This window comes from Drosophila subobscura, chromosome O (genome assembly GCF_008121235.1).
Source record: "Drosophila subobscura isolate 14011-0131.10 chromosome O, UCBerk_Dsub_1.0, whole genome shotgun sequence".
In the NCBI taxonomy this organism is placed as follows: Eukaryota; Metazoa; Arthropoda; class Insecta; order Diptera; family Drosophilidae; genus Drosophila; species Drosophila subobscura.
In genome coordinates this window covers 22,296,381-22,320,648 of record NC_048533.1, presented here as the reverse complement: position 1 = coordinate 22,320,648, position 24,268 = coordinate 22,296,381, and the positions used below count along the sequence as shown (strand labels likewise).

The following is a 24,268-nucleotide window of genomic DNA, read 5'->3' as shown; positions in this document are numbered from 1 at the left end:
CGCTTGCACTTGTGCCGTGCAGCGGGCAGCATAAAAATGAACACCAGAGCGACACGATCGTGTGGGCCCGTTACCAATGAAGCGAGCCACCAACACAGCCGCAAGCAGAATGAACCGCAGCGATGAATGTGTGCCTCTGTGTGTGTGTGCCTGAGTGTACGCCGCCGCAGTCGGCTACAGCCTAGGGTTCTTGAAAGCACCCTCGCGTACACTCGTACTTGTACTCTATAACCGCTCGTTTGCTCACTCGCTCGCTCGCCCGCTCGGCCTGACTCTTCGTGCGCTCGGAAATGTCATTTGTCAATCACAGTGCGAGCGCAACGGTTGTCCGAGAGAGAGCTGCCAGCCGCTGTTAATGCCCAAAATACACACTGCTAACACGGCTAAAACACTGCTAAACAGTTAACACTCAATCACGACTTGTAGTAGGAAGTTCCAGATTACGTCTGTGCGCAAATTGGGCAAATCCCCTGGCAACCGAATTCGAAATCGAAAAAAACGAAAGACGAGCCACCGACAAAATTAACCAATAAAAGCAAAAACCCAGCAGCAACGGCTGCGGAGTGTGTCTCAGTATGCCAAAAGTGAAGTGCTAAACAACCAAAAAAAAATACAGCGAAGAGAAACAGCAAATTACACAAAGATATCGAGTCCAACAAATATTGAAACCGTTCAAATAATGGATAGCCACGCAGTGCCAATGTCCGTGCCTTGGGCGAGTGCCGCCAGTGTCACCTGCCTTTCCCTAGATGCCAAATGCCACAGCTCCAGCTCCAGCTCCGGCTCCAACTACAACACAGACTCTGCCAATACAAAGTTGCGCCACATTGCGTATACGCCGCGCTGCAGCAGCAGATGGACAATGCTGGTGACCGTGCTGCTGCTCCTGCTGCCGCTGAGCTTTACGCCAGCGCACAGCTGCGGCCCCGGCCGAGGGCTGGGACGTCGCCGGGAGCGCAATCTCTATCCGCTGGTGCTGAAGCAAACCATACCAAATCTATCCGAATACCAGAGCGGTGCCAGCGGCCCACTCGAGGGCGAAATCAAGCGCGATTCACCCAAGTTCAAGGATCTTGTACCAAACTACAATCGGGATATTCTGTTCCGGGACGAGGAGGGCACCGGCGCCGATCGCCTAATGACAAAGGTAAGTCCATTCATCCAATAGCTCTCTCTCTGTGGCTTTCATTGATCGATCGATGGAGCGATAGTCCCCCAGGGCGGGACTTCCCATTGGGGCTAGGCTAATACCCTGCCTATTGCGCACCGCTCGCACATACCCTCACATCTCCTCCATAAACCGAATGAATCGCTGCACGAACATACATACATTGTCGCGCGAGTGTCGCGCTGCTTATCAGCGATCGGCCGATCGTGCAAGATTAAGATTGTGGGCACTGTGTACCCCCCCTCCAACATCGCCATTGATAACCGCTACGTGTGTAGACCGATTGGTGCTGTGACCGAAACTGGCAACTCATCGACGCATTGGCTATTTATTTTATATAATTTATTGCGGCTCATAAATGGTGGCGAAATATGAACTCGAACATCGGCAATTATGATTAATTATGCATCTTATCGGGGGCACCAAGTGCAACTATTTTCAGCAAAGTGCAAAACAGGAAGACCAAACACTCGAGCGCCAAGGCAAAGCCAAGATAACCAAAGGAATTCGCCAGAACAAAGCCATAAAGCCATCACTTCCCCTCTCTTGGGCTCTAAACAAATACGAGTGCGTTCAACAACCTCTCATCCGCTGAGCCATCGAGCCGTTCGCCAATCGATCCGATCCAATCATCATAAATCGTTCTATGCCAGCACTCGCAAAACAACATTGTGAGCGAATGCGTTTTCGATTTCGCTATGAACAACAAACAAATATCAAATATGATCGATTAAGGGGGGTCCGCTCTGTGCCCACGCCTTCTCCTGCTGCTGTCTTCACTCACTGCGAAGGCACGCGAGCATTTGCCGTCTTATCTCTGTGTGTGGTGTGTGAGGCGTTAGTCTGATAAGAGTCTCTCACCTGGGAGCAAACTGCAGCCAAGTGCCACAAGTAGCTTATGGCCAGCCGTTTCGTGTTCGTTTTATTTGCAAACATATGTAGCTACAATGTGTACAGAGTACGAGTACGAGTGGCTTGTTCTATATTGGGAAATAACGAGGAAATGAAGTGTGGATTGGCAGGCAGAGTTAACCTGGTTGAGACTTCTTTACTAAGATTAAATTTTGGCTTAAATATTTGGAGTATACTAAGGGATTTCTTTGAATTATGTTCGGTAATGCAGAGGACTTCTGTCAGGGGTTTATTTTTAGAGCTAATGCTGCTGTAGCTAGGATTGATCTAGCAATCATTCCTGGGATAATTCTGTACGAATCTGCTTTAGATTTGTTCAGGTTTAACATCTCCCCGTTCGTACATCAAGTCAGCAGTTGATTCTAACGCTAATAGTGACTTTATTATGGTACTTGAATCCCAAGATTCAGCGGCATAGAGTCACAAGTCACAAATTCCCCAACTGATAAATCTATACAGCTACAATTATTTGTTGTAAATATTAGTCACTATTCATGACATCAGTTACGATTGGATTGGAGGTTCCTTTGGTGCCAGCATCAGCCCCTAAGTCCGAATGCCTTTTCGAGGGTATGTCCACATAATTTGTGTGCTCCACGCGAGTCACCTTATCAGTCACGTATGGGCATGGGCTAGGGCTGTAAACGGTGACTCAGTGTAAAGTTTTTTGCAAGTGTAAAACGCTCCAAGTACACGCTAGTAATTAAGGCGACAGCAGTTCTAATTAGCAGACGGTTGTTCTGCTTTACACACAGCATTTAAGGCATTAAAATAAAAGTCAGTTTGGGGACGTGGGCGCCACAGTCGGCACTGGCATTGGCACACTTCCCAGGCAGCACCACACACCCGGCCACAGGCTTATCTTAACAATTGTTGTTATTTTAATCAATTTTTAAGTGTTGACTGTGGATTTCGAAAAAGGAAATATGCAATGTGAACATTGATAAGCTGCTATAAGCGGTTGGCTATTAACGTTTTATGGGAGACTTCCAGTTTCCTTTTGAGAGCACTCCAACAGCGCGAAATATGAGTTATCTTTATGATTACCTGGAATCGTTGCTGCCAAAACAGTTGATTTAAGATTATAATTTAACACTCATTTTAGAATTATTGCACATAAAATACAATAATAATACATCATAAAAATGAACACCAGAAATAGCCATTGGCCCAGACATGAGAAGAGTGTTTTCTGTGCACGAATGTTCACTGTACTCTAACCAATTTGAGAAAAACTTGTGCCAAATGGCCACGCGCCCCTCGGGGGCCAAAGGCCATTAAGGCAGCCTGAAAAACAGTTGGTGCCCCGTTGGTGCCTCACCTTGAATTTGATGTGCAAGCGGGGCCCAAAGGGAACAGTTTTTCCTGCAAAATGAAGCTGCGAAACAATTAACAGTTGCACTGCACGGCAGCCACGGAGGCAGCGGCAACACGGTGACACTCGTTCAGGGCAATTGTTCACGGCAGTCAAGGACATGCCCGCCTGAGAGTTGGGCCAAGGCCATCAGCTGAATGGCCAAGGACAAAACCGAAACCCAAAATGGGCAAACATAAAACATTCCCATTGTGGCAGGGCAAATATTTACAGCCGTTCCGCTCTCCGCTACCGAAAAAACTCTCTTGCTTGACATTGAGAATTGGTAGCAGAGCAGAGAGAGAGCGCGGAGAGCGGAGATAGAGGGGGAGAGAGAGGGTGAGTGCAACCAGCAGCGCAACTAAATTGTATTTTATGTGGCACGGCTGCGGAGACCGATTTTGGACCCGATTCCGGACTGTGCGTGAATTTCAGTTGTTGGCGAACAATTCGTTTCGTCTCGTTTTTGGCCATTTACACAAGAAGAACGGCTGTCTGTGTGTGTGTGTGTGTGTGTGTGTGGGTGTGGGTGTGTGTGTGCGCAGTTGCATAAACAAATTGCAAAATTACACAAATTGCCGTAAAGTGCTAAAAATAAAACAAAATCTGTGCAAAACAGCAGCCAATAAAATGAACAAACTTATGACAAGTCATTGCGCAAACCCCCCAACCCAACCCAACACCCAACTCCATCAGCAGTTGTGCTCCAGGTAATTACAGGTAATGTGTGCAGCATGTGGCATGCCTCAGGATTAGACAAGGCAGCAGTAACCGCAGGCAGGGACACAGAGACAGACCGCCATCAGACCGTACAACAGACAAAAGAATGCGTCAAAAGCCGCAGCATAAGTTCTAAAATTTCATAAATTGTAGCAACAATGGGGCCGAGCCGAGCATTGCCGGGGCCTGTGGCCTGAGGGCAAAGCCAATGGGTAATCCGATATGATTATTGACATGCATGCAGCAGTCCCAGTTCCAGTCTCAGTCCTCCTCCTCCCTCTCCCTCTCCAGACGACATGCACATCAACATCAAATCAACTCAACTCAACTCAACTCAAATCAAATCAAAGTAAGCCCACAGCTAAGGCATTTTAATAGAACATTATGACTCAAAAATTGATCCTATTATGACAAAAAAAAAGCAGTCAAGGAGAGGGAGAAACAGAAAGAAAGAGCCGGAGAGTGGGAGAGTGTCTGTCGATGATGTCAGAGTCTCAGTTTCATTTTTGAACTCAAATCAAATCACGTCAAATGCTGCGATAAGCACTAAAAATTTAGCATATTTCGTGGGAACATTCCTACACTCCATCCCATGCGCTTATGAGACCACAAAGTAATCAAACTTATCAAACAAACATCAGTCAGAAAGGCAAAAAGTGGACAAATTGCCAAATGCCCTGCTGCTGATCCGCCAAGAGACACTCCGCGCTGGCTCTGTGTTGTCCCTGCTGTATACTCGTGGTGCTGTTTGTGTGGCTTTTATATTATTATTAATCAATTTGATACTTTTACGAGGGCACTCAAGCGCAAATGTTCAAGGATTTGCTTGGCCCCCAAAAAATGCCATCGATATTTGCTTCGGGCTCTCACGTTTGGTCTTAGCTTTTGCTTTATTTGCATAAAACTTTTATGAACTTGCTGGGATCAAGTTGGAGTGGGATATGGAGATCTGGTGGAGATCTTCGATCGCGTCGCGGCTATCACATTACTGCCGCGAGAGTGACTCACATTTCACATGCTGTTCTGGGTCTACCGATTCTTGCCAGTCATGGCAGAGGGGCACTGGGTCGGGGGCAGCCACATGCCCATCCCACCATCCCACCATCCTCCCTCCCTCCTCATCAGTGCCAATGTGCGGCTCATAACTCATCATCAAAGTTAATCACACATCAGGGATTATGGCGCTTATCATTTAAGACCCAAGTCCCAAGCTCTTACCTGCTGCCTCTGCCTCCAAATGACTTTTGCTGATCCTCTCTCTCTGTGGCTGTGTCTGTGGCTGTGTCTGTGGGGGAACATTAAATGTGGCGGTGTGTTGCAGGTGACGGGGAATAGGCCTCAACTGAGATTTAATTTACGATTTCTGCAAATTAATAGCATTTAATTAATAACAATAAAATGACGCCTTGCCTTTTATGGACATTTATTTGACATGAGATTTACGAGCGGTTTGTGTGTGGCAGAGGGAAACCCAAACCCCCCTGTGATGCATTTTCCCAGTGATTAAGCGGAAGCGCAGTCTCACATCATTGATTGAGAATTCCACACAGAGTGTCCCCCGTCTGGCAACAGAAGCGTTGGAGCATTAATCCAATAAGCAAATGCAAAAAAGGCTGCCCTTTCCTCTCCTTCCTTTGTTAATCATTTCCCATTTATATTGACAGCCCAAAAGGCAAAACAAACAGACAGGCAGGAGCAGATTTCAGATTTCAGATGCCAGACTGCTGATGGAGGCGACTGGCCTGGGGCACTCTGAGCTTTTCTCAGAGTTACGTATACGTAAACAATAAATAAATTACTGCGCCCAGAGTCCAGTGCCATTTTCTGATTAATTAAAACTTCAGTTTTTTCGCTTTCGATTTTTCTGCTCGCTGTAATAATTGCGCTGCCATCGCATAAACAAATCAAAGGCACGCCGATGGTTTATGGCGGCATTGGAGCTGTGAATAGATTTGCAACACAAATAAGCACAAAAATTGGATAGTGGATAATGGAGCGGCTTGGATTGGCATTGGCCCTGCACTTGAATCAATCAGAGGAAACATTCTCCTGCCACTGCTCTTCCCACTGCTCCCCTTTGGTGGCGCACAGTTCGCCAATTAAGTGTAGGAAATCTGTGTGCCTCGAGTGTGTGGGCCACACAGAGCGTGCCGCTGACAGACAGGCGAGGGAGAGAGAGCGAAAGTCTTTAAGTTTTGTTTTTTGCCTCCCTAAGTGGCCTAACACCCGGGCCACAGGGTCTACTCAAGTGGGCAACGCTTCAGTTCATCCTCTCATCCTCTCATCCTCCCATCCCCCATGCTCCTTCCTGGGGCGGCTGTTGACACACATATGTATATAGTAGTGCATCGAGTGGGTGACGTGATTTCTTGCTCCTTCCTTCTGCTTCGTTTTTTCTTTACTTTTTTTCGTTGTTGATTATATCCTGTGTCGTTGGCCTCTCTGGCTGCTTCCTCAGTTGTAAGTTTTCGCTTCCTTTTGCGCTTCCTTTTTGGTTTTTGCGATCGCAATCAGTGCACACCAGAATCAAAGGATATGCCATATCTGCTTACAGCATAGAGCACGTGCATCTGCAGCATAAGTAACACAAAAAAAAGGGGTGACACACAGGGAGAGCGAGCGACTCCTTGGCAGGCAGGAGTGCTGCTCCTCTGCCTTAACGTAACTTAATGCGCACTTGAATTATGTCGTTAAATTGTGTCGTTTCCTAATCGGTTTCCCGGGGCCACAAGTAATCCGAAACGGGCCCCAGAGTCCCAGTGGTTGGGGCCTGCCGCAGGAGTTGCCACAAAACAAACAAAGGAATTGCCTTGACTTGACTTGCCTGTGCCTTTGCCTTTGCCTGGCCATGGCTAATAGCCAGTCGCTGTTCGCTCCTCAAGTTGACTTGGCCTAATGATGATGAGTGCCTAATAATCTTCGTGCCATAATAATTTTGCCAGACCATTAAAAGCGTCAAATTGGCAGCCAGCCAGACAAATTTAAATCAATAAAACTGCAGTCGGGCGGCAATTAAAAACGCATCAAGCGCGTAGCTGAACAACAAAAGTTGAGACCCCAAACAAAAAAAGAAACTAAAGACACGCAAAGGCTATACAAAAGTCAAATGCAGGGCGTGTCCCTGTGCCTGGGTCTGAGGCTGAGGCTGAGGCTGAGGCAAAGTTCACACCTTGTTGGATGTCTAATTAATGCAGCTTTCAGGTGTTGGAGCAGGGGTGGATGTGCGTACCCCTTGCATGGGCCTATTTACACTTGACGCTGTTGTCTAACGGCCACTTACAATGCACACACATTATTTAGCCATCTTTTTGGGCCGGTGCCGCCGCCGCCGCCGACGCCGACGAAGGAGACTAAAGCAAAGGCGACCCCAGTCGATTCGGTGGGTAAATGTTTACCTTACGCACCCGTCGGCATCGAGGAGATCCCAGGCCGATCACTGGCATCGGGAGAGCTACACAGAGAGATCTGAGATCTGTCCGTTGTTTGTTCATTGCGCGTCGATTCGAGATTCGGACTCGGACTCGGACTCGAACTCAATGCATTAGCATGTTGGGCAAACATCGTTGTCGATGTGCTTAAGACAAAAGCGTTTGCTCTCGGCCACCCGTACCCCGAACCCCTTCACGCTTCTCTCTGTCTCTGTGTCTCTCTGTTGGCATCTTGTTTGCTCTTTGGCGTTACGCTTTTGTGCTCATTAGCACAGTCTACCAGTCCACACAGCCAGCCTCTCGACTGGTTAAGCCTTTTAATAAAGCAAAGTTTCAGCAGCAGCAGCTGAAGCAGCAGCAGACCCCCAGAGACAGTCCCCGTTCAAGCAAATATCATTGAACTCTTCTTGGAATGCGCTGAATGCGGTTGTGCCACCAGCACCAACTCAATTTGCCACAGTTTGCGGCTGTTGCGGCTGCTGCGGCTGCCCGCTGCTGTGTGACAAATTCAAAAATACGAATATTTTGGCCAAAATAATAGCAAACAACGAAGCAAACGAAATCAAAACATAAGCCAACAGCCAAAAAGGCAACAAACCGAAAAGGATCACCGCTCTCCGCTCTCCTCTCCCTGGCTCGATCTGCTTGAAAATTGATTTTACGCTGGCGAACAAAACTGCTCTGTGTTTGCACACAAAGGCAACATCCTGTCAGTGTCTCAAAGTCGCAGCCCGAAGTCCGTTGATAATTGATTTTTGTGGCTGGGCACAATCTTAAAGATACTTTTTGGTTGCTCCGTTGCTCCGTTGCTCAGTTTTTGCTTTTTGCTTTTTGGGTTTTTGGTTTTCTTCTTTTCTCTTTCAATATTTGCATAGACTTATACGAATCCTTTTTTGCCTGATTTGTGTGTGTGCGCTGGTAATTCTCGAGCTGTGTTAAAAAATCAAATGAAAATGCGCCGACAAAGAGGACAGGGAAATGGAAATGGGAAAGCGATGAGCACCCACCACATTGGCAAACAACGCGTAAGCATTTTCATATTATCGACAGCCAAGAACAAAGAGAGAAGAACACAAACTAAAGGGAGAATAATAATAATAAGACATAAGAGGTCTACAGAATATATCTTTAATATTTACCCATGGCCCATGGGCTGCAGCTACAGCTAAGGTTAAGGTTAAGGGTCAGTGTTTGAACTGCGCGTAAGCATGGGCAAATAAGCCTTTGGGCAGCAAAAGGGAACCTGCCCTGGCCCTGGCCCTGGCCCTGGCACTGTGTTTGTTGAGGTTGCAGCAACAGGTTCAAAGGATGCACCGAAGACGATGATGATAAAATAAATAGAAAACGGCATAAATACTCGTGTAGCGCGTCTCTCTCTCTCTGGTTACAAAATGAACGCGTTGGTTGGGCCCTTTTTGTGGGCCGACGGAATGAATGCCCGAATGCCCCGCCAACGCCAACGCCACGCCTCGTGCGTGAGAGAGTGAGTGAGTGAGTGGCAGCGAGATCGATCGCACACACACACACAGCAGCAGCAGCAGCAGCACCACTCTTGCTCTCTATCCATCTCTGTCTTACTCTCTCTCTCTCTCTCTCTGTCTCTTTTGGTGCGTGAATTAAACATGGCGGCGTCTTATTATTACTTTTTGGTACTTAATTGATTTCCTTTTCTTTCTCTTTTTGTAGCGCTGCAAGGAGAAGCTGAATGTGCTGGCCTACTCCGTGATGAACGAATGGCCCGGCGTTCGCCTGCTGGTCACCGAAAGCTGGGACGAGGATCATCAGCATGGCCAGGAGTCGCTGCACTATGAGGGTCGTGCCGTTACCATTGCCACCTCCGATCGCGAGCCCTCCAGATACGGCATGCTGGCACGCCTGGCCGTCGAGGCGGGCTTCGATTGGGTCTCCTATGTGAGTCGGCGTCACATCTACTGCTCCGTCAAATCAGGTAAGCGTTGCACTCCCAGCACTTTGTATCCCTGGCCTGAAGTGAATGTCCCGGCTCTGGGTGTTGGGTGGCCTTTTGTGGGGTGGAGTTCGTTTCCCAGTTAGCCAGAAGTGACACTAACAAGCGTAATTTCGCATGTTTGCCCCTTTTTCTTTGCGCTGAACTTACAGCAACGATTGCTAAGCTGACAGGCGTTGGCAAATTTCTTGTTTCATTCTGCACAGCGCTACAACAAATTAGCCACGGCTGCAGTTCACTTCCATGGCTCCCATGGCCACAGACTGAGGCTTCAGCTTGAGTCCCACGAAGAACACAAAACAGGAAGTCAAGCAGCTGCCATCGAAGTGTTGAATACCCTTTGATATTTATGCTTTAAACTTGGATTGGAATAGCAACAAGTTTGGCCATCGATTGGAGTTATTTTTGGCTATTTTGATGCTTAATTTATATGAAAAATAGACACAACAAAGGAACAGTCGCTGCTTGGATATTTTATGCCCAATTTCAAGCACTCCTCCGAGCACTTCCGCCATCTGTTGCACAGCCATTAATGCCCTCCGCTGGTTAGGGTATACAAACAAAAAGAACAAGTAAAAATGGGAAGCAGCAACAAAGTCCAAAAACCGGACTCGTACTCAAAGTCGTACGATGACTGGGTGCCGGGACGGGCGGAGAACTCTCTCGAAACTCACTTCGTATCGACTTGGATCGGGATCGGGTCTAAAGAGAGGCGGCAACTCCGACTAACCGCATTGGACTGCTTGTTGTTGCTGCTTGTTGGCTGTTGTTTTGACATGTTTAGGTTTGCGCCTGTCAAATTAAACGAATTGATGATACGACACCCAAAGCGTTTCTCAGGCAAACAGGCAACAGGCAGCAGGCCGCAACAACGAGGAGGAACCAGCGACCATCGAGCATTCGAGCAGGCAAAGATGAATTAAATGCCGAGCTAAAAACCTGAGCGCGGACCTAATTGAAAAAAAATAATACAGTGAGGCTTGTGCTGAGACTGGAACTGAGAGACTGGGACTGGGGGAGATGGCCAACAAGTTGGCATCATCAGTTAAGTGTGTGTATAGTTGGTAGGTGGTGCTGCCTGCAGAGAGTTGTTCGTTTGTGTCTGTGTCTGAGCTGCCATTATGGCCAGCAGCAACAACCAGTTTTCCCCGAAACACATAACGAAACTGCCCCAAAGACCGAGAAGGAAAATGCTGCGGCTTCAGCCAACCAAAACGGCCCAACACAATTCGATTTTTCTTTTGCCAGCAGATTTGTTTCGACATTTTGCATTTCTTTCGCTGTGTCTCTCTGGCGAGGGATTTTGTTGCCTTTCAAGTTTCCGTTTTCCCACACATTTAATTTCCATCTACAATTACAACATGCCACGCCCCATTCCCACACACGCAGCAGCGCCTCCTCGACGCGTCACAATATTTTGACTTTGGTGGCGGCTCATAAAGATGAAAGAAAGGAAAAAGGAAACCATGGTGCGCTGCCCAAGAGTGTCCTTGCTCATTGATTCTAATTGCCTATCAAAAGGAGCCGCCGTGGGTCCTGCAGCAGAGGCCCTGCTGTCATTCGACTGCCCTTGCACTCTGAAGAAAATCAAAAGGTCAGCCGACAAACGACAAATGCCGAACAAGTGGCAAAAGGGCAGCCAGGATACAACAGCAACAACAGACTGTGCCCTGTCATGCCATGTGTGTGGTCCTGTCACCTAAGTAACCCCCTACCACTGCCCCATGCTTGACCATGTGTGTGTGTGTGTGTGAGGCACAAATGGTTGCAGGCTATCAATAAATTACGATGCGATTGATTGCTGATAGGCCGCTGCACATAAACCACAAGCTTATGACAGTTTTGGCACAGGCCCAGGCCTAGACACAGCCTCAATCTCTCGCTCTCTCTTGCTCGCTCTCTCTCGCTCGCAGCTTGAATCCCAGCTTCGGCTTCAGCTTCAGCTTCGTGCCTGGCGTTCGTTGCCTAAGTCTTTTGTATGTTGGCCCAAACAGCAGCGGGCCACAGCAGCGACGAAGAGTAATGGCTGTAAACCTTTTTGTCGACACTAATTTTTTTTTTGTTTCTTTTGCTTTTTACCCATTGCTGGCCTGGCCTGGCCCGGCCTGCCTGTTGTTGTTGTTGCATGTGTCGCGCGCGCGCATTAAGGCCCCAAGTGTGTTGCTGTTGCTGTTGTTGTGGCATGTTCATGTTAATGCTGTCCAAACGATCAGTCACCAAGCCAACACACAGCCACACAGCAGAGAGCAGAGACCACCGCCGCCAAACAAGTGGTCGAACGAGCGAGCAGATCGGAGCGGATCGGTGCGGCTCTGTCCTCTGTTTTGTAATAATTTATCAGTTTAGTCTTCACAACAAAGATAAAATAACGATAATTTTAACCACTTTAATGGTTTATTAATTTATGACCCTTCAAGTTCTTCACTTTCCACTCACCGCCGACGAACGACGACCAGACCGGACCCGACGCCTGAGATTTTTCTCGTTTCCCCCTGCCTTCGTTTCGGTCTCTCTTTTTTTCGTGCTGCTTTTTGGTTTGGTTTTCTGTTACGAGCGAGCGAAGCAGCTCTTTAGGGCTAAAAAGGTAGATTTCACACCAATTTTTCTTGTTACTACTGCCGCCGCTTCCTACTTGTGCTGCCCTTTTGTTTTCGTTCTCTCTCTGGTCTCCGTCTATGGTCCATGGTCTACTGTTCTTCTGCTCCCGATCCCCCCATCGATTATGGGTTTTATAGACCCGCTGCCCAATACATGAGTATGTATTTAATCCGATTTTTATTGTTTCTACACTTTTGTGTGTCTGTCTGTCTGTCTGTCGAACTGTTTACCGAATGCATCAATGGGAATTTAGGCTGCATTTTCATTGGAATTTGGTTGCAGCAGCCACAGCCGCACAACCACAACAACCACTACAAAGGCCACTTTATGGCCGCCTCATTATAATAAAGCGCACGGTTAGTGGTCGGCCTTTTGGTCTGGAATTTTTAATTTGAATTTTACAAGCAGCATTACGACGGGTCGTCAGAGTAGGAGGCGCTTCGGGTGTGAAATATGCCTGATGTTGAAGGTGGAGAAAGTTCTAAAAATGGCCAAGCAAATGGAGCTGCAGCTGCTAGCCTGGGTGGGCTGATTGTGCACCCTGTAATCCAATATCTATTAATGATGATTAATGTTAGCGTTTGCCAGTGGCGGTATCGTTGCGCACTCTTATTGTTTTGGGTGGGTTGCCGCATGTTTGGTAATTGCCAACAGGTTGGACAGCAAAGCAGAGGCTGGGAACACATTTCGCTACCTGGCATCCCTTTTTCCCCGAGTCGTTGCCGTGTGGCCCATAAGCTGCTTTGGCTCGAGCGCAGAGCGAAGAGCTCTCCGGAGTTGGCTGATCCCACGGCTAATCTTGCAAGGAAAAACAAGATCACAATTTTGCACACGACTGCGGCTGCTGCTGCCTTTTGTGTGCTGCAATTGATATGCCGGTTATCTGCTGAAGATCGTAGTGATCTCTCGCTGAGATCGCAGATCGCATTAGGTTTCTGGTCTCGTGTGTTCAGTCCGTTTGCTGGCAGCATTGTTTCGCCTTTGGGCGGTTACGCTGTGCCAGCCCAGGATCTGTGAAAACCTTTTTGACTTGTTGGGTTTGGCAATTGGATGCTTAACGCCAAATTAGATTAGCCAAACTAATGCCATTACCTGCTGCTGCTGCTGTATAACAAACTCTAACCGAACCTCTCTCCCTTTTTGCTCTTTGCAGATTCCTCGATCAGCTCCCATGTGCATGGCTGCTTTACGCCCGAGAGCACTGCGCTGCTGGAGAGTGGCGTGGCGAAACCGCTCAGCGAGCTCTCCATCGGAGACCGCGTTCTGAGCATGGACAGCAACGGGCAGCCCGTCTACAGCGAGGTGATTCTCTTCATGGACCGCAACCTGGAGCAGATGCAGAACTTTGTGCAGCTGCACACGGACGGTGGGGCGGTGTTGACTGTGACGCCCGCTCATCTCATCAGCGTGTGGCATCCGGAGCGCCAGCAGCTGGACTACGTCTTTGCCGATCGCGTGGAGGAGCTCAACTATGTGCTCGTGCGGGATGCGGCAACGGGCGAGCTGCGTCCGCAGCGGGTTGTGCGGGTGGGCAGTGTGCGGAGCAAGGGCGTGGTGGCACCACTCACCCGCGAGGGCACCATTGTGGTGAACTCGGTGGCCGCCTCCTGCTACGCGGTCATCGACAGCCAATCGCTGGCGCACTGGGGCCTCGCGCCCATGCGCATTCTCTCCATGCTGCAGTCGTGGATGCCCGCCAAGGATCAGCTGCGCAGCTCGCAGCAGGCGGAGGGCGTGTCGCGGGCAGAGCAGCAGAACGGCATCCATTGGTATGCGAATGCGCTCTACAAGGTGAAGGACTATGTGCTGCCAAGGAGCTGGCGTCACGACTAAAGCTACTCGATGCGGGATGCGGAATGCGGAATGCGATAATTGTATTATATTTTGTAGTTATGTATATGCCTAATGTATGTTTAATGTATTTCAATGTTGAATATGAATATTAACGATCGATCGATACTATTTATTAACCACCCACACACACACACCACACACACACACACACAAAGATCATAAAAAAGAAAACGAAAAGAGCAAAAGAGCAAAAAGCAAACAAAAATCAAAATGATGTGAAAAATGGCAAAAGAAAACTATTGAAAAGTGTCCTTGACGTTTTTTGTTTTTTTTTTAACCAACATTCTAGCTATAAGTAGACAATCCTCGGCGCAGATCCTACAACAAAAAATACATTTTTCCTCGATAGATGACGCCCGAACTGTGGATCGTGGACCGTGGACCGTGGACCCTAGATGACTGTTATATTGTATATTATAATGAAAATTGAATCGGATAATTTATTAAAGTGCGGCAGCGTTCATATTTGTATATAGATGAAGCATTATAGTGACTGAATATTTTATTGTAATTGTGTATATAATACTTATATAGTTAACTCCGTATTTATACTTAATATTTAATGAATTATAACGAAATTGTTTGATAAATCAAAAGGGTGTTCTTATTAATTTAACTGTTTTCGAATGTGGATGTGATATTCCCGAGCCAAGCCTACATTAAGTCTGATTTGAAATGTTATTGGGTTATTTCTTGAATGAACCGCCAGATGCAATTCACCACAGACAAAAGGCTGGTCACTCTGCTTAGAGGGATCAAAGGACCTCATGGACACCTATCGTCGATGTGAGCAAATCGTAGCAGCGCCATCTGTCGCAGTAAAGGATTCGGTACATAGAAAATGTGAACTTGTGAAGATGGAAGAACTGCCCCCCAAAGCACTCCGAGCCAATTAAATTATTTACTTATGTTCCCTTTGTGCAATTTTCAGAAAAACAAAATAATTCAATATCTTCTTTGTTCCGCACGCTATTTTTCAAAAATTTGCATGATATCAGTTAACATACATACATGTCTATGCATGTTACATACATTTACATACTGAACACAAAGCTCCATTGCTTCCACAAGGGGTGATTTGAATGAAAAATTCAAATACAAATTTGTAAAATAGAAGGTCATAAGGTATACAATCCAATAAAAATTAGAGTTTATACTAAGCAAAATTGATTCTTCAATTGGATTAAATTATTGTTTCAGTGCTAAAAGTCTTTACAAGCTAGTAATATTAAATAGAACATCAAAATCGAGGAAAATAATTTAGGATTCGCGGTATATTTACAGTATATTTTGAAAATGCAAGGGTATATTTCGTTGAATACCCTTGCTTGAGAATCGAAATCAATCGAAATTTTGGGCATGTCCACCGGGAAAACGCAAATTAGCCACAGCGACTGTCTGTCGTATTTAAAGGTGAGTTGGGATGTCTCGAACGTGCGAATCTAAATGGTTTCTAACCCTCCATAGACTCTCGGCGATGTCAAGCCTGAGGAGGCGGCCCGGCAGGTGGCCCAACAAATTTCAGCGGAGGAGGAGGCTGCGCAGGGTGACACGTGCGGGGCAAACCAGGCCGCCCTGAATATCAATTTTCGTGTGTACTACCACATTCTGGACAAGTACGCCCTCAAGGATGAGCACTTTGCGGATTTGCCGCAGCGGCTGACCTGCGAGCAGCCAATCGCATTCCTAATGCTGCAGTCCGTGCTGCTCACCGACCACTGGAAGCGGCTGGATGCGGTTCTGCTGGAGGAGAGGTGCATCGCAGCCATACTGGCTGCCCTGGCGCAAAACAGCCTCAGTCTGATACCCGTGCTGAAGGCCACGAATCTGCTGGTGAAGAAGTTTCCGCAGCTGGAGCTGCTGCCGCTGAAACTGGAGCACTTTTATCACTGCCTGCAGCGTCAGAGCCAGACGGGATCACGCGAGGAGGCCCTGACGCTGTTCAATCACTGCTGCAAGCAACCAAAGCGAGCGTTCTCCTACTTCCGCCTGATCATGCAGTTCTGGCCGTGGACGAACCGCAACAAGTATTACCTGCTGAGCGGCATACTCAACTGGCACTCCCTGCCGGACCTGCTGGCGGCGAGCAACCAAAGCGAGTCGGAGTTCTTCAGTGGGCTGCGGCTCAGCCTGAGCTACAAGGGTCTGCGGGCAGCCAGCCAGTATCCGGTGAAGAGTCTGAGCAATCAGCGATCCCCCGCCCTGCTGGCCGGCAGTGTGGAGCTGCTGGTCAATGGCAGCGTCGCTGAGATACAAAACTTTCACTCGCAGTGGTTCCTGCGCATCCAGCAGCGCATTGAGCTGTTCGAGCTGCTGCAAGCCAATCCGCAGATTGTGGAATTTCTGGCCTGCTCCGAGGATGTGCGCACGCCCAACGACCAGCTGCGGCTGATACTCATCTTCAGCATGTTCGCGAAGGAGATTTACGCCACCTCCAAGTTGCACTTCTTCAAGATAAGCACCGAACTGCTGACCAACTGCAGTCAGTTCGAGACGGAAGCCCAGCTGCTGATATTTCGTTTCCTAGTGGAAAATCTGCCCAACTTTGCCGTCGAGGATTGCCTGGAGTTCTTCTACAGCTTCATCGAGCGCCATCGGGGTGTGGAGAGCTCCGAGTTTCGCAACACAATGCTGGGCAAGATGCCCACGATCATTAACCACACGGCCAAGCACTTCCACAAGGTGCTCAAGGTGGACAACGGCGTGCGCGTGGATGGCCTGGCTCAGAACATAAAACGCTTCTTTTCGCAGCTGCAGGAACTCATCGATCGGGACATGCACTGCGAGGTGTATCAGCCCAAGATCTTTGCCCTCAAGCTGCTGGAAATCCTCAACAGATCTTTGTACGCCGACCATGTGGCCAAGAATGCCAAAATGTGCAGCACACAGCAGAACCAGCAGATGGGCGCCTTCCTGCTCGATCGCGGCGTCTTTCGGCCTCAAGTGGTGGCCCAGCAGCTGTTTGAAACACTCAACAATCCCCAAGGCTTCGACGATGCCCTGGAGCTGACCGTCTCGCTGATCATTCAATTGGGACACGTGAACACGGCGCAGTGTGTGACCCGCTGCCTGTCACTTTGCTCCAGCTCCGACGTGGATGAATGTGCGCTCGTCTCGCTGTATGCCCAGTTGGCTGTCAAAAGCCAACAGGAAGCCAGCTGCCTGTACGACGAGTGCGTTAAGCGATTGCCTGAAAAGCTGGAGTCCTACCTAAAGGATCCTCTGCTCACTGCCAAAGCTGGTGGCAATCTCTTTGGCTACCTCTGCGTGCTGGACGAGGTGGTCAAAGCAGGAGGCCTACACAAAGAGTCTGAAATTAAGGATCTGCTGCCGCTACTCGAACGCATTCTGGATGGCATCTTGAAGTTTCTGAATCTTTCCAATGCCAGCAGGCAGTCGGAGGAGGCTGACACGGCGCCTAGTTTCCAGGACATGGACGAGAGCCTACAGCTGCTGGTCAGCGAGAGTGCATTTGATGCCAAGGCGGATGCCGAGGCCTGCGGGAAGTATCTGCTGATGAGCTTCTGGCTGACGTTGAAGGGCCTCTGCGACTTGGCCGCCAGCATGGGCTGCTCCCTGCTGCAAACGGATGCGGCACCCCATTGGGATGCCCTGCGTCGTTGCTTGGACATCAATGTGGCCGTGCTGACACGCTGCCGGCACAAGGGTGCCATTGAGTCCGGCGGTCTGAGCATTGGCCGACTCACCCGTGGCATAACCAGCACACTGAAGAGTGAGGATAAAGGATTCCAGCTGCTTCACGAGTGCCTCGAACGGGAGCTGCTCGCCGAGAGCCGCCAGGTGAGCACCACACGGCGTGGCGCTGGCTTCGCCATCATGTTCCTGCACGTCCTGAAGAACGACAATCCGCGGCAGCGTTTGCTCCTGCACCGAGCTGTGCAGGAGATACTACAGAGGCTTAACGAAAGTCGTCCAACGGCGGCCACAGACAGCAATCACGACCGCTGGGAGGCTCTGGTCCTGCACTATTTGTGCGTTTTGGTGCGCGATACGGAGCTGAGGCCGGCCATGAGCAAATACTACAACGAGATTATGATGGTGGCCATGGAGCACATCGACAACGCCGAGTGGACCATCTCGAATGCGGCCCTGCAGCTATTTGGAGCGAGTCTGGGCAAGCTGGTGGGCCAGCGACAGGCCACAGAGTTTGAGACGCGTCCCGCCTGGGAGCCCAGCGAGTTGAACTACGACGAGTTGGCCTGCCTGCTGCCCAGAGCCTGCGAGCACATGCTGGACTGCTGCGACAGGCGCGAGGTGGTCACCTCCTCCATTATACTCTTCCTGGGATTCCTCTCCAAAGTGGAGCATCTGCGCACCAGCGCCCACACTGACGTGGACCCGCGACTGCAACGCTTCCGCCGCCTCAGTTGGCGCCTGTTGCAGCACAGATGCGAGCAAGTGCGTCAGCTGGCGGCCACCTGTTTCGTGCGTGCCCATGAATTCCGCTGCGATCTGCCGGCGGCGCTGCTGGCCAGCGCCAAGCTGGCTGCTCAGCTCAACAAGGAAAACTTCTACGAGGGGCTGCTGTACACGCTGACAGCGGGCGTCCACAAGCTGCAGCATGAGGCCCGTCACGTGTGGAGCGGTGAGCGTCTGGAGAAGTTCTTTGACGATCTGGTGACCTCACTGGAAGTCAGCGAGCGAGTGCGTCGCTTCAAGCCATTCACACTGAACGTTCTGCTGGAGCTATTGGAGCTGCTAAAGGCCGTGGAAAAGGCGGCGCTGGTGCGGCAGCTGCTGCTGGAACAGACACAGACAGAGCGCTCGCTCGCTATTTAATCTGGATAAGCCAAAAAGTAACCATTAGTTTAGTCTCACTTTTGCAACGCTTTTACAAATATTCAAATGACGGGGCCGCTAGAAAATTCAGTGATGATATTCGTATGGAACCGATAAGAAATGTTTACGACCACAAACTGCTTTCTAGCGGCTGTACGCCGGAGGTATACAATCTAATAAAAAGTAGTATTTATAATAAGCTAAATTGATTCTTCAATCGGATAAAATTGTTTTTAGTGTTTCAAGTATTTGCAATCATATTGAACTGATCATCACAATAGACTCTATTGAATAGAGGAATATCACTCGGATTCGGTACATTTACGGTATATTTCGAAAACTATATGGTATATTTGATCGATATATCCGGAACTCAAGTGTAGGGCTGTCGAATCTTTAAAAAATATCATATCGGTGAAATATATTTTTTGTTGAAAATATATCAAAATAATATAAAATATATCACTGCAAAATTATCAAATTTATTGATATTTTTGGTACATTTTTGTTTTGTATGTATTCTCTGCAACTCAATTCCACGCTCTACGGAAATACATAATTCCCAAAGAGAATACATTAACCTGATATGTATATGTTTATAACATTTTAATCCTTATTTAACTTTTCTTTGCTTTCCATACTTAATCCTTTCAAGTAAGTGTAAGTAAGTAAGTGTTCAAAACACGGAAAGGCTTGTTCAAAATATGAAAATAGTCCATATCATAAAACAAATTTAATATATTGTTATATATTAAATATATTTTTATTTTGAAAAATATCGACATATTGATATTTTGATATTGTTGACAACCCTACACTTCACAACAAAAAACGCGCGAACGAAAGACGAAGAACAAGCCTGTCACAAACAAAAACTTAGTGTCGGCTTCTGAATTAGTTTTCTGTACTAATACTTAGTACAATCATGCTGTGTGAGGAACAACATATGTCTGTGGACAATACACCAGTGAAGGGCTCCGGCAGCCTGAATTCCTCAGCGTCCTCCATCTCCATAGATGTGAAGCCCCTTCGCCAGAGCTGGGCCAAGGAGGTCCGCGCCGAGCTTGGACATAGTGATGAGGTAGGGCGAAGCAGTCACACTTCCGATGAGACCACGACTAACCACTTTGTGCAACATTTTAGGCTTCCACTTCGCTGAACAGCAGTGCTGCCAGCAGCAACGCCGACCAGGGCCCGGTAGTTGATAAGATGGAAGCAACAGCGGCAAAGCTAGAGCTTGTGGAAGGAGCAGATCGTGGGATGGCGTTTGAGTTTCTGGATGATGTAAATGAGGTAAAGTTTGATCGTCTGCTTAAGGAGGAAAAACTAAAGACCCCCTACAAACGACGCCACTCGCAGACGCCACCGACAAACGAAAACAGTCGCTCAAACAGCCCAAACAGCAGCTTGTCGTCCGCGAATGGCGATGCTAATCCAAGTGCAAATACGAATCCTAAAATCAAGCATAGCCAGTTCAAGGGCCACAAGGAGGAGAAACGCGTGCGCCACAACAGCTATACATCGTCGACTTCCTCCTCCTCCTCGTACACCGAAACCGATCCCGCTGTCTTGTCGCGCCGCCAAAAGCAAATCGATTACGGTAAAAACACGGCCGCCTATGAGCGATACAATGAAATGGTGCCAAAGGGAACACGTTCGCGTGAGGATCCTCGCACTCCGAACAAATACGGAAAGTACAGCCGCCGCGCCTTCGATGGCCTGGTCAAGATTTGGCGCAAGAGTTTGCATTTCTATGATCCGCCCACACAGCGCCGCGGCGATGCCTACTCCAATTCCGACTCTGACTCGGACTAGGATTAGATGAACAGCAGTAAAGGCTTGCAGCAGGGGCGGTTAATGTTTCAAAAGGGGTAATAATAATAATTACTAAAAATATAAGTACAAATTCTATGAATCTAACGCATTACATTACCTATTACAAGGGCGTCGTCCTGTACATAGAATTGTTACCACATACATATGTTTTGTTTAATAAAATGGCGTCTTCATCTTCAAAATTTCTACCTGAAGAAAATGGAATTGCCTACGAAAAAAGGACAGCAAATTTTCCACTGGGATGGGCGGCTGTGAACGACGGAGCTGACCACTCGCTATTTGGCAACATCTAACATTAAGCATATCAAGTTATATTTAGCCCGAATTCACATAGAAAGCTATCTAATCTTGTGCAAAACAGATTTTTAGGGCTATTAGACCGAATATTAAAATCGAGGAATTAGGAAAATAACCGTTTTCAATTGGGGCTTTTGCAGGTTAAAGTTTACATTGCTAATTACATTTACTTCGATAAAAACGGCATATCGTTTACGGTACATCTCGATATATTTCTGCTTGCATGTGTTTTTTGTTTTGAATTATTTCATTTATTGCGAAATATTAGAAAGTGCAAATGTTTTTAAAACCATACAGACCCAAGAGCAGTGCGGCCCTCAAGGGTTCCGAGAGCAAGAAATTCCGACAGCGAGTGGAGCTGGCCTTTCCCAACATTTCGGTGGATCAGCTGGTGCCGGCAAAGTCTGCGGTCACCCACGTCAAGATTCTCACCCATGGCGGTGTCCAGAGCGTTGTCTACTGCGTGGACAAGCAGCCCATGTTCTTTGAGCTGGATGGCGGGCAGCTAGTGCCCACATTGTATGCAATGTGGATTGTGCCCAACATTTTGCCTTACTACACGACCCACGAAGGCGTCCTACCCAAACTCACCAATGGCGCGGACCTGATGCTGCCGGGAGTGGTGCCCCTAGGCGTTGGAATGAGCATGTACGGACACTACAAGAAGGGACAGTTGAGTGAGTTAGAGGCACACACTTTAAAGCTCTTTAATAGCTCTTTTTCTTTGTTGCAGTGGCCGTAAATCTAACCAACAACAAGTCTGCGGTGGGTGTGGGACAGTTGGCGCGTTCCAGTGATGATCTGTACATGTGCGGTGGCCATGGAGTGGCCGTCAAAATGCTGCATTTATTCGGCGACAAGCTCTGGGCCCACGAACCCAGTCTGGTGCAACAAATACCGCTGGTGCGGACCAAAGCCCTGTCCACCGATGACTTTCCTGCCCTCGGCGCTGAGGCGGAGAGAAAGAAAGCACCAAAGGCAGAAGCTGCGGATGCGCCAGACACATTTGCATCTGTGACACAGGCAGCGGATACAGAGCAGCTAGAGTCCGGCACCGCTTCAATGTCTCTGGCTGAGGACGAAGAGCACACTGAAACCGCGGACACATCCCCGCCAGCGGAATCGAATGAAGTGTCCCCAGAGTACATACTGAGAAACGCCTTTCTGTCTGCACTGAAAAACAATGGAAAGAAACTGCCACTGCCGCTGCTGACCAGCAACTTTTACCGACTGTACGTGGTGAACGAGGCGAGCGAGCAGATCGACCTGAAGAAGACGCGCTACAAGAAGCTGTCCAATTTCCTGGCCGACATGGTTGACCAGGGCTTCATTGTGGTGCGCGAGGAGAGCAAAGGCGTGGATAAGATTATCTCGGTGGATCTGGAGCATCCCGAGCTGGTCAATTTCATCACAGACGTGAAGGCAAACGAAGCGAACGGAGCGGCGTCCGAGACGCCTCTGTTTCACTCGGAGCTGAAGGAAATGTACATTGTGTCGGACGTTACGGCGGCCTTCTTCACCAAAATGAACTTCAAACGCGGCGAGGGCATACCCGTGGGGCAGGTCAAGAAGATTGTGCGCGAGTATGTGGCCAAGCACGGACTGCAGGATGTGAAAACCAAGCTGGTGCGGCCGGATGAGACGCTGCAGGAGCTGTATGGCAATCGGGAGGGCACGCTCAGCGAGGTCTGCTCGATAATAACCAGCAAGATGGAGCACTCATATCAGATGTGCAGCGGCAAGGACACGAGTGGCAAGCCCATGATACAAATGTCGCTGGCCACGCGATCCGGCAACAAGAAGGTGACGCTGGTGAGCAACATCGAGGCCTACGGCATCATCCTGGCAGAATTCATAAAGCTGTGCAAGCAGGGCGCCGCTGCCAGCACGAGTATTGTGAAGCTGCCGCATCAGAAGCTCGAGCAGCTTCAGATCCAGGGCAATCAGGTGCGATTTGTGTACACGCTGCTCACGGAAACGTACAAGGTGCCGCCCAAGTGCATACTGGGACTGGAGCTGGCCAAGGATGGCAAGAAGAACAAGAAAAGGTGATGGATGTCTGACAATAAATAACCCTGGATGCCTGGGCCTGCGTGGATGTGTTACAATAAATTATTTATTAACTGTAGAGAGTGTGGGGATGAACCATTTAAACTGCTACGATAACAACAAGAACAACGACTATGGGTTACCATGAAGAAGAACTAAAGCGTTGTCAGAGCCTCATCGTCTGTTAGAGCCGGATTTGTGCGGGGTTTTTTTCGGTCTACTTGGCCTTGCCCTGGGCAGCGACAGCCTCGATGGCCTTCTTGACGGTTTCCTCATCGCCGAGGAACTGCATGGACACCACCGGCTTGAAGTTCTCGTCCAGCTCATAGACGAATGGGATGCCAGTGGGCAAGTTCAGGGCCATAATGGCATCCTCAGAGAGATCTGAAAGGGATCAGCGTTGTTTACCAATGCAAGTTACACTCTTCGTCTCAGACTCACTATCTAAATGCTTGACGATGCCACGCAGACTGTTGCCGTGCGCTGCGATCAGGATGCGCTTGCCCTCCTTCATCTGGGGAATGATCACATCGTTCCAGTATGGCAGTGTGCGTTCGATGGTCAGTTTGAGCGATTCGAACTGGGGGAACTCCTCGGGCTTGGGGCCATCGGCGTAGCGGGGATCCTTGACAATGTTGTCATAGTAGGCGTGTCCGGGCTCCATGGGTGGCGGCGGTGTGTCGAAGCTGCGACGCCAGATCTGCACCTGGGCCTCGCCGTACTTGGCGGCAGTCTCGGCCTTGTTCAGGCCAGTGAGTCCACCGTAGTGACGCTCATTCAGACGCCAGGTCTTCTGGATGGGGATCTCCTTGTGGCCGCTGGCCTGCAGAATGCTTGCCAGGGTAACCTGAGCGCGAGTCAGCACCGAAGTGTGGGCCACATCGAACTCCAGACCAGCGTCCTTCACAGCCTTGCCAGCTGCCTGAGCCTCCTCCTTGCCTGTGCCGATCAATCGAAATTAAGTATGCGCCCTGTTGGATAACATCACTTAAAGCCCCCCTTACCCTTGTCGCTGAGATTGGCATCGTACCAGCCGCAGAACTGATTCTTCTGGTTCCACTCGGACTCGCCGTGGCGGACCATCACAATCTTGTACTTGCCACCCATATTTGCTGCTCGGAGTAGGTTGCGGAAAATTGTGTATACCTTTCGGGGCTGCTTATAACACAGCACTGTCGCTTTTCTTTGAATTTGCTCAAATTTGACCTACAAGGGGCCTCCTCAAGGTCGGAGTTGTCAAACGCGGGCGCCCGGTTGTATTTCGAGTGGGTGGATTTCGCAGGGTT

General features: G+C 48.8%; 5 protein-coding genes across 6 annotated transcripts; 4 read left to right on the top strand and 1 right to left on the bottom strand.

Moving 5' to 3' along the window:
* Positions 1–227: 227 nt before the first annotated feature.
* On the top strand, positions 228–14,192 carry LOC117897921 (protein hedgehog). Its single transcript, XM_034807005.1, has 3 exons — positions 228–1,147; positions 9,269–9,530; positions 13,300–14,192. The coding sequence occupies exons 1-3, from the start codon at positions 680–682 to the stop codon at positions 13,977–13,979; spliced, it is 1,410 nt and encodes a 469-aa protein (XP_034662896.1). The 5' UTR covers positions 228–679; the 3' UTR covers positions 13,980–14,192.
* A 1,129-nt stretch (positions 14,193–15,321) lies between these two features.
* LOC117897252 lies at positions 15,322–18,955 on the top strand. The gene is made up of 2 exons (XM_034805974.1): positions 15,322–15,413; positions 15,468–18,955. Exons 1-2 carry the CDS (start codon positions 15,360–15,362, stop codon positions 18,798–18,800), a joined length of 3,387 nt encoding a protein of 1,128 aa, XP_034661865.1. The 5' UTR covers positions 15,322–15,359; the 3' UTR covers positions 18,801–18,955.
* A 673-nt stretch (positions 18,956–19,628) lies between these two features.
* Positions 19,629–20,773, top strand: LOC117898059 (histone RNA hairpin-binding protein). 2 transcript variants are annotated; one of them, XM_034807227.1, is made up of 3 exons: positions 19,629–19,881; positions 19,944–20,093; positions 20,160–20,773. In XM_034807227.1, the coding sequence occupies exons 1-3, from the start codon at positions 19,726–19,728 to the stop codon at positions 20,613–20,615; spliced, it is 762 nt and encodes a 253-aa protein (XP_034663118.1). In that variant the 5' UTR covers positions 19,629–19,725; the 3' UTR covers positions 20,616–20,773. The 2 variants fall into 2 exon arrangements, with proteins under 2 accessions (XP_034663118.1, XP_034663117.1); XM_034807226.1 differs by having other exon boundaries at positions 19,944–20,773.
* A 375-nt stretch (positions 20,774–21,148) lies between these two features.
* On the top strand, positions 21,149–23,061 carry LOC117896290 (eukaryotic translation initiation factor 2D). The gene is made up of 2 exons (XM_034804508.1): positions 21,149–21,610; positions 21,667–23,061. Exons 1-2 carry the CDS (start codon positions 21,211–21,213, stop codon positions 22,983–22,985), a joined length of 1,719 nt encoding a protein of 572 aa, XP_034660399.1. The 5' UTR covers positions 21,149–21,210; the 3' UTR covers positions 22,986–23,061.
* Positions 23,032–24,174, bottom strand: LOC117896295 (phosphoglycerate mutase 1). Its single transcript, XM_034804516.1, has 3 exons — positions 23,987–24,174; positions 23,424–23,921; positions 23,032–23,366 (listed from the first exon to the last, which is right to left on the bottom strand). Exons 1-3 carry the CDS (start codon positions 24,087–24,089, stop codon positions 23,200–23,202), a joined length of 768 nt encoding a protein of 255 aa, XP_034660407.1. The 5' UTR covers positions 24,090–24,174; the 3' UTR covers positions 23,032–23,199.
* Between the last annotated feature and the right edge of the window lie 94 nt (positions 24,175–24,268).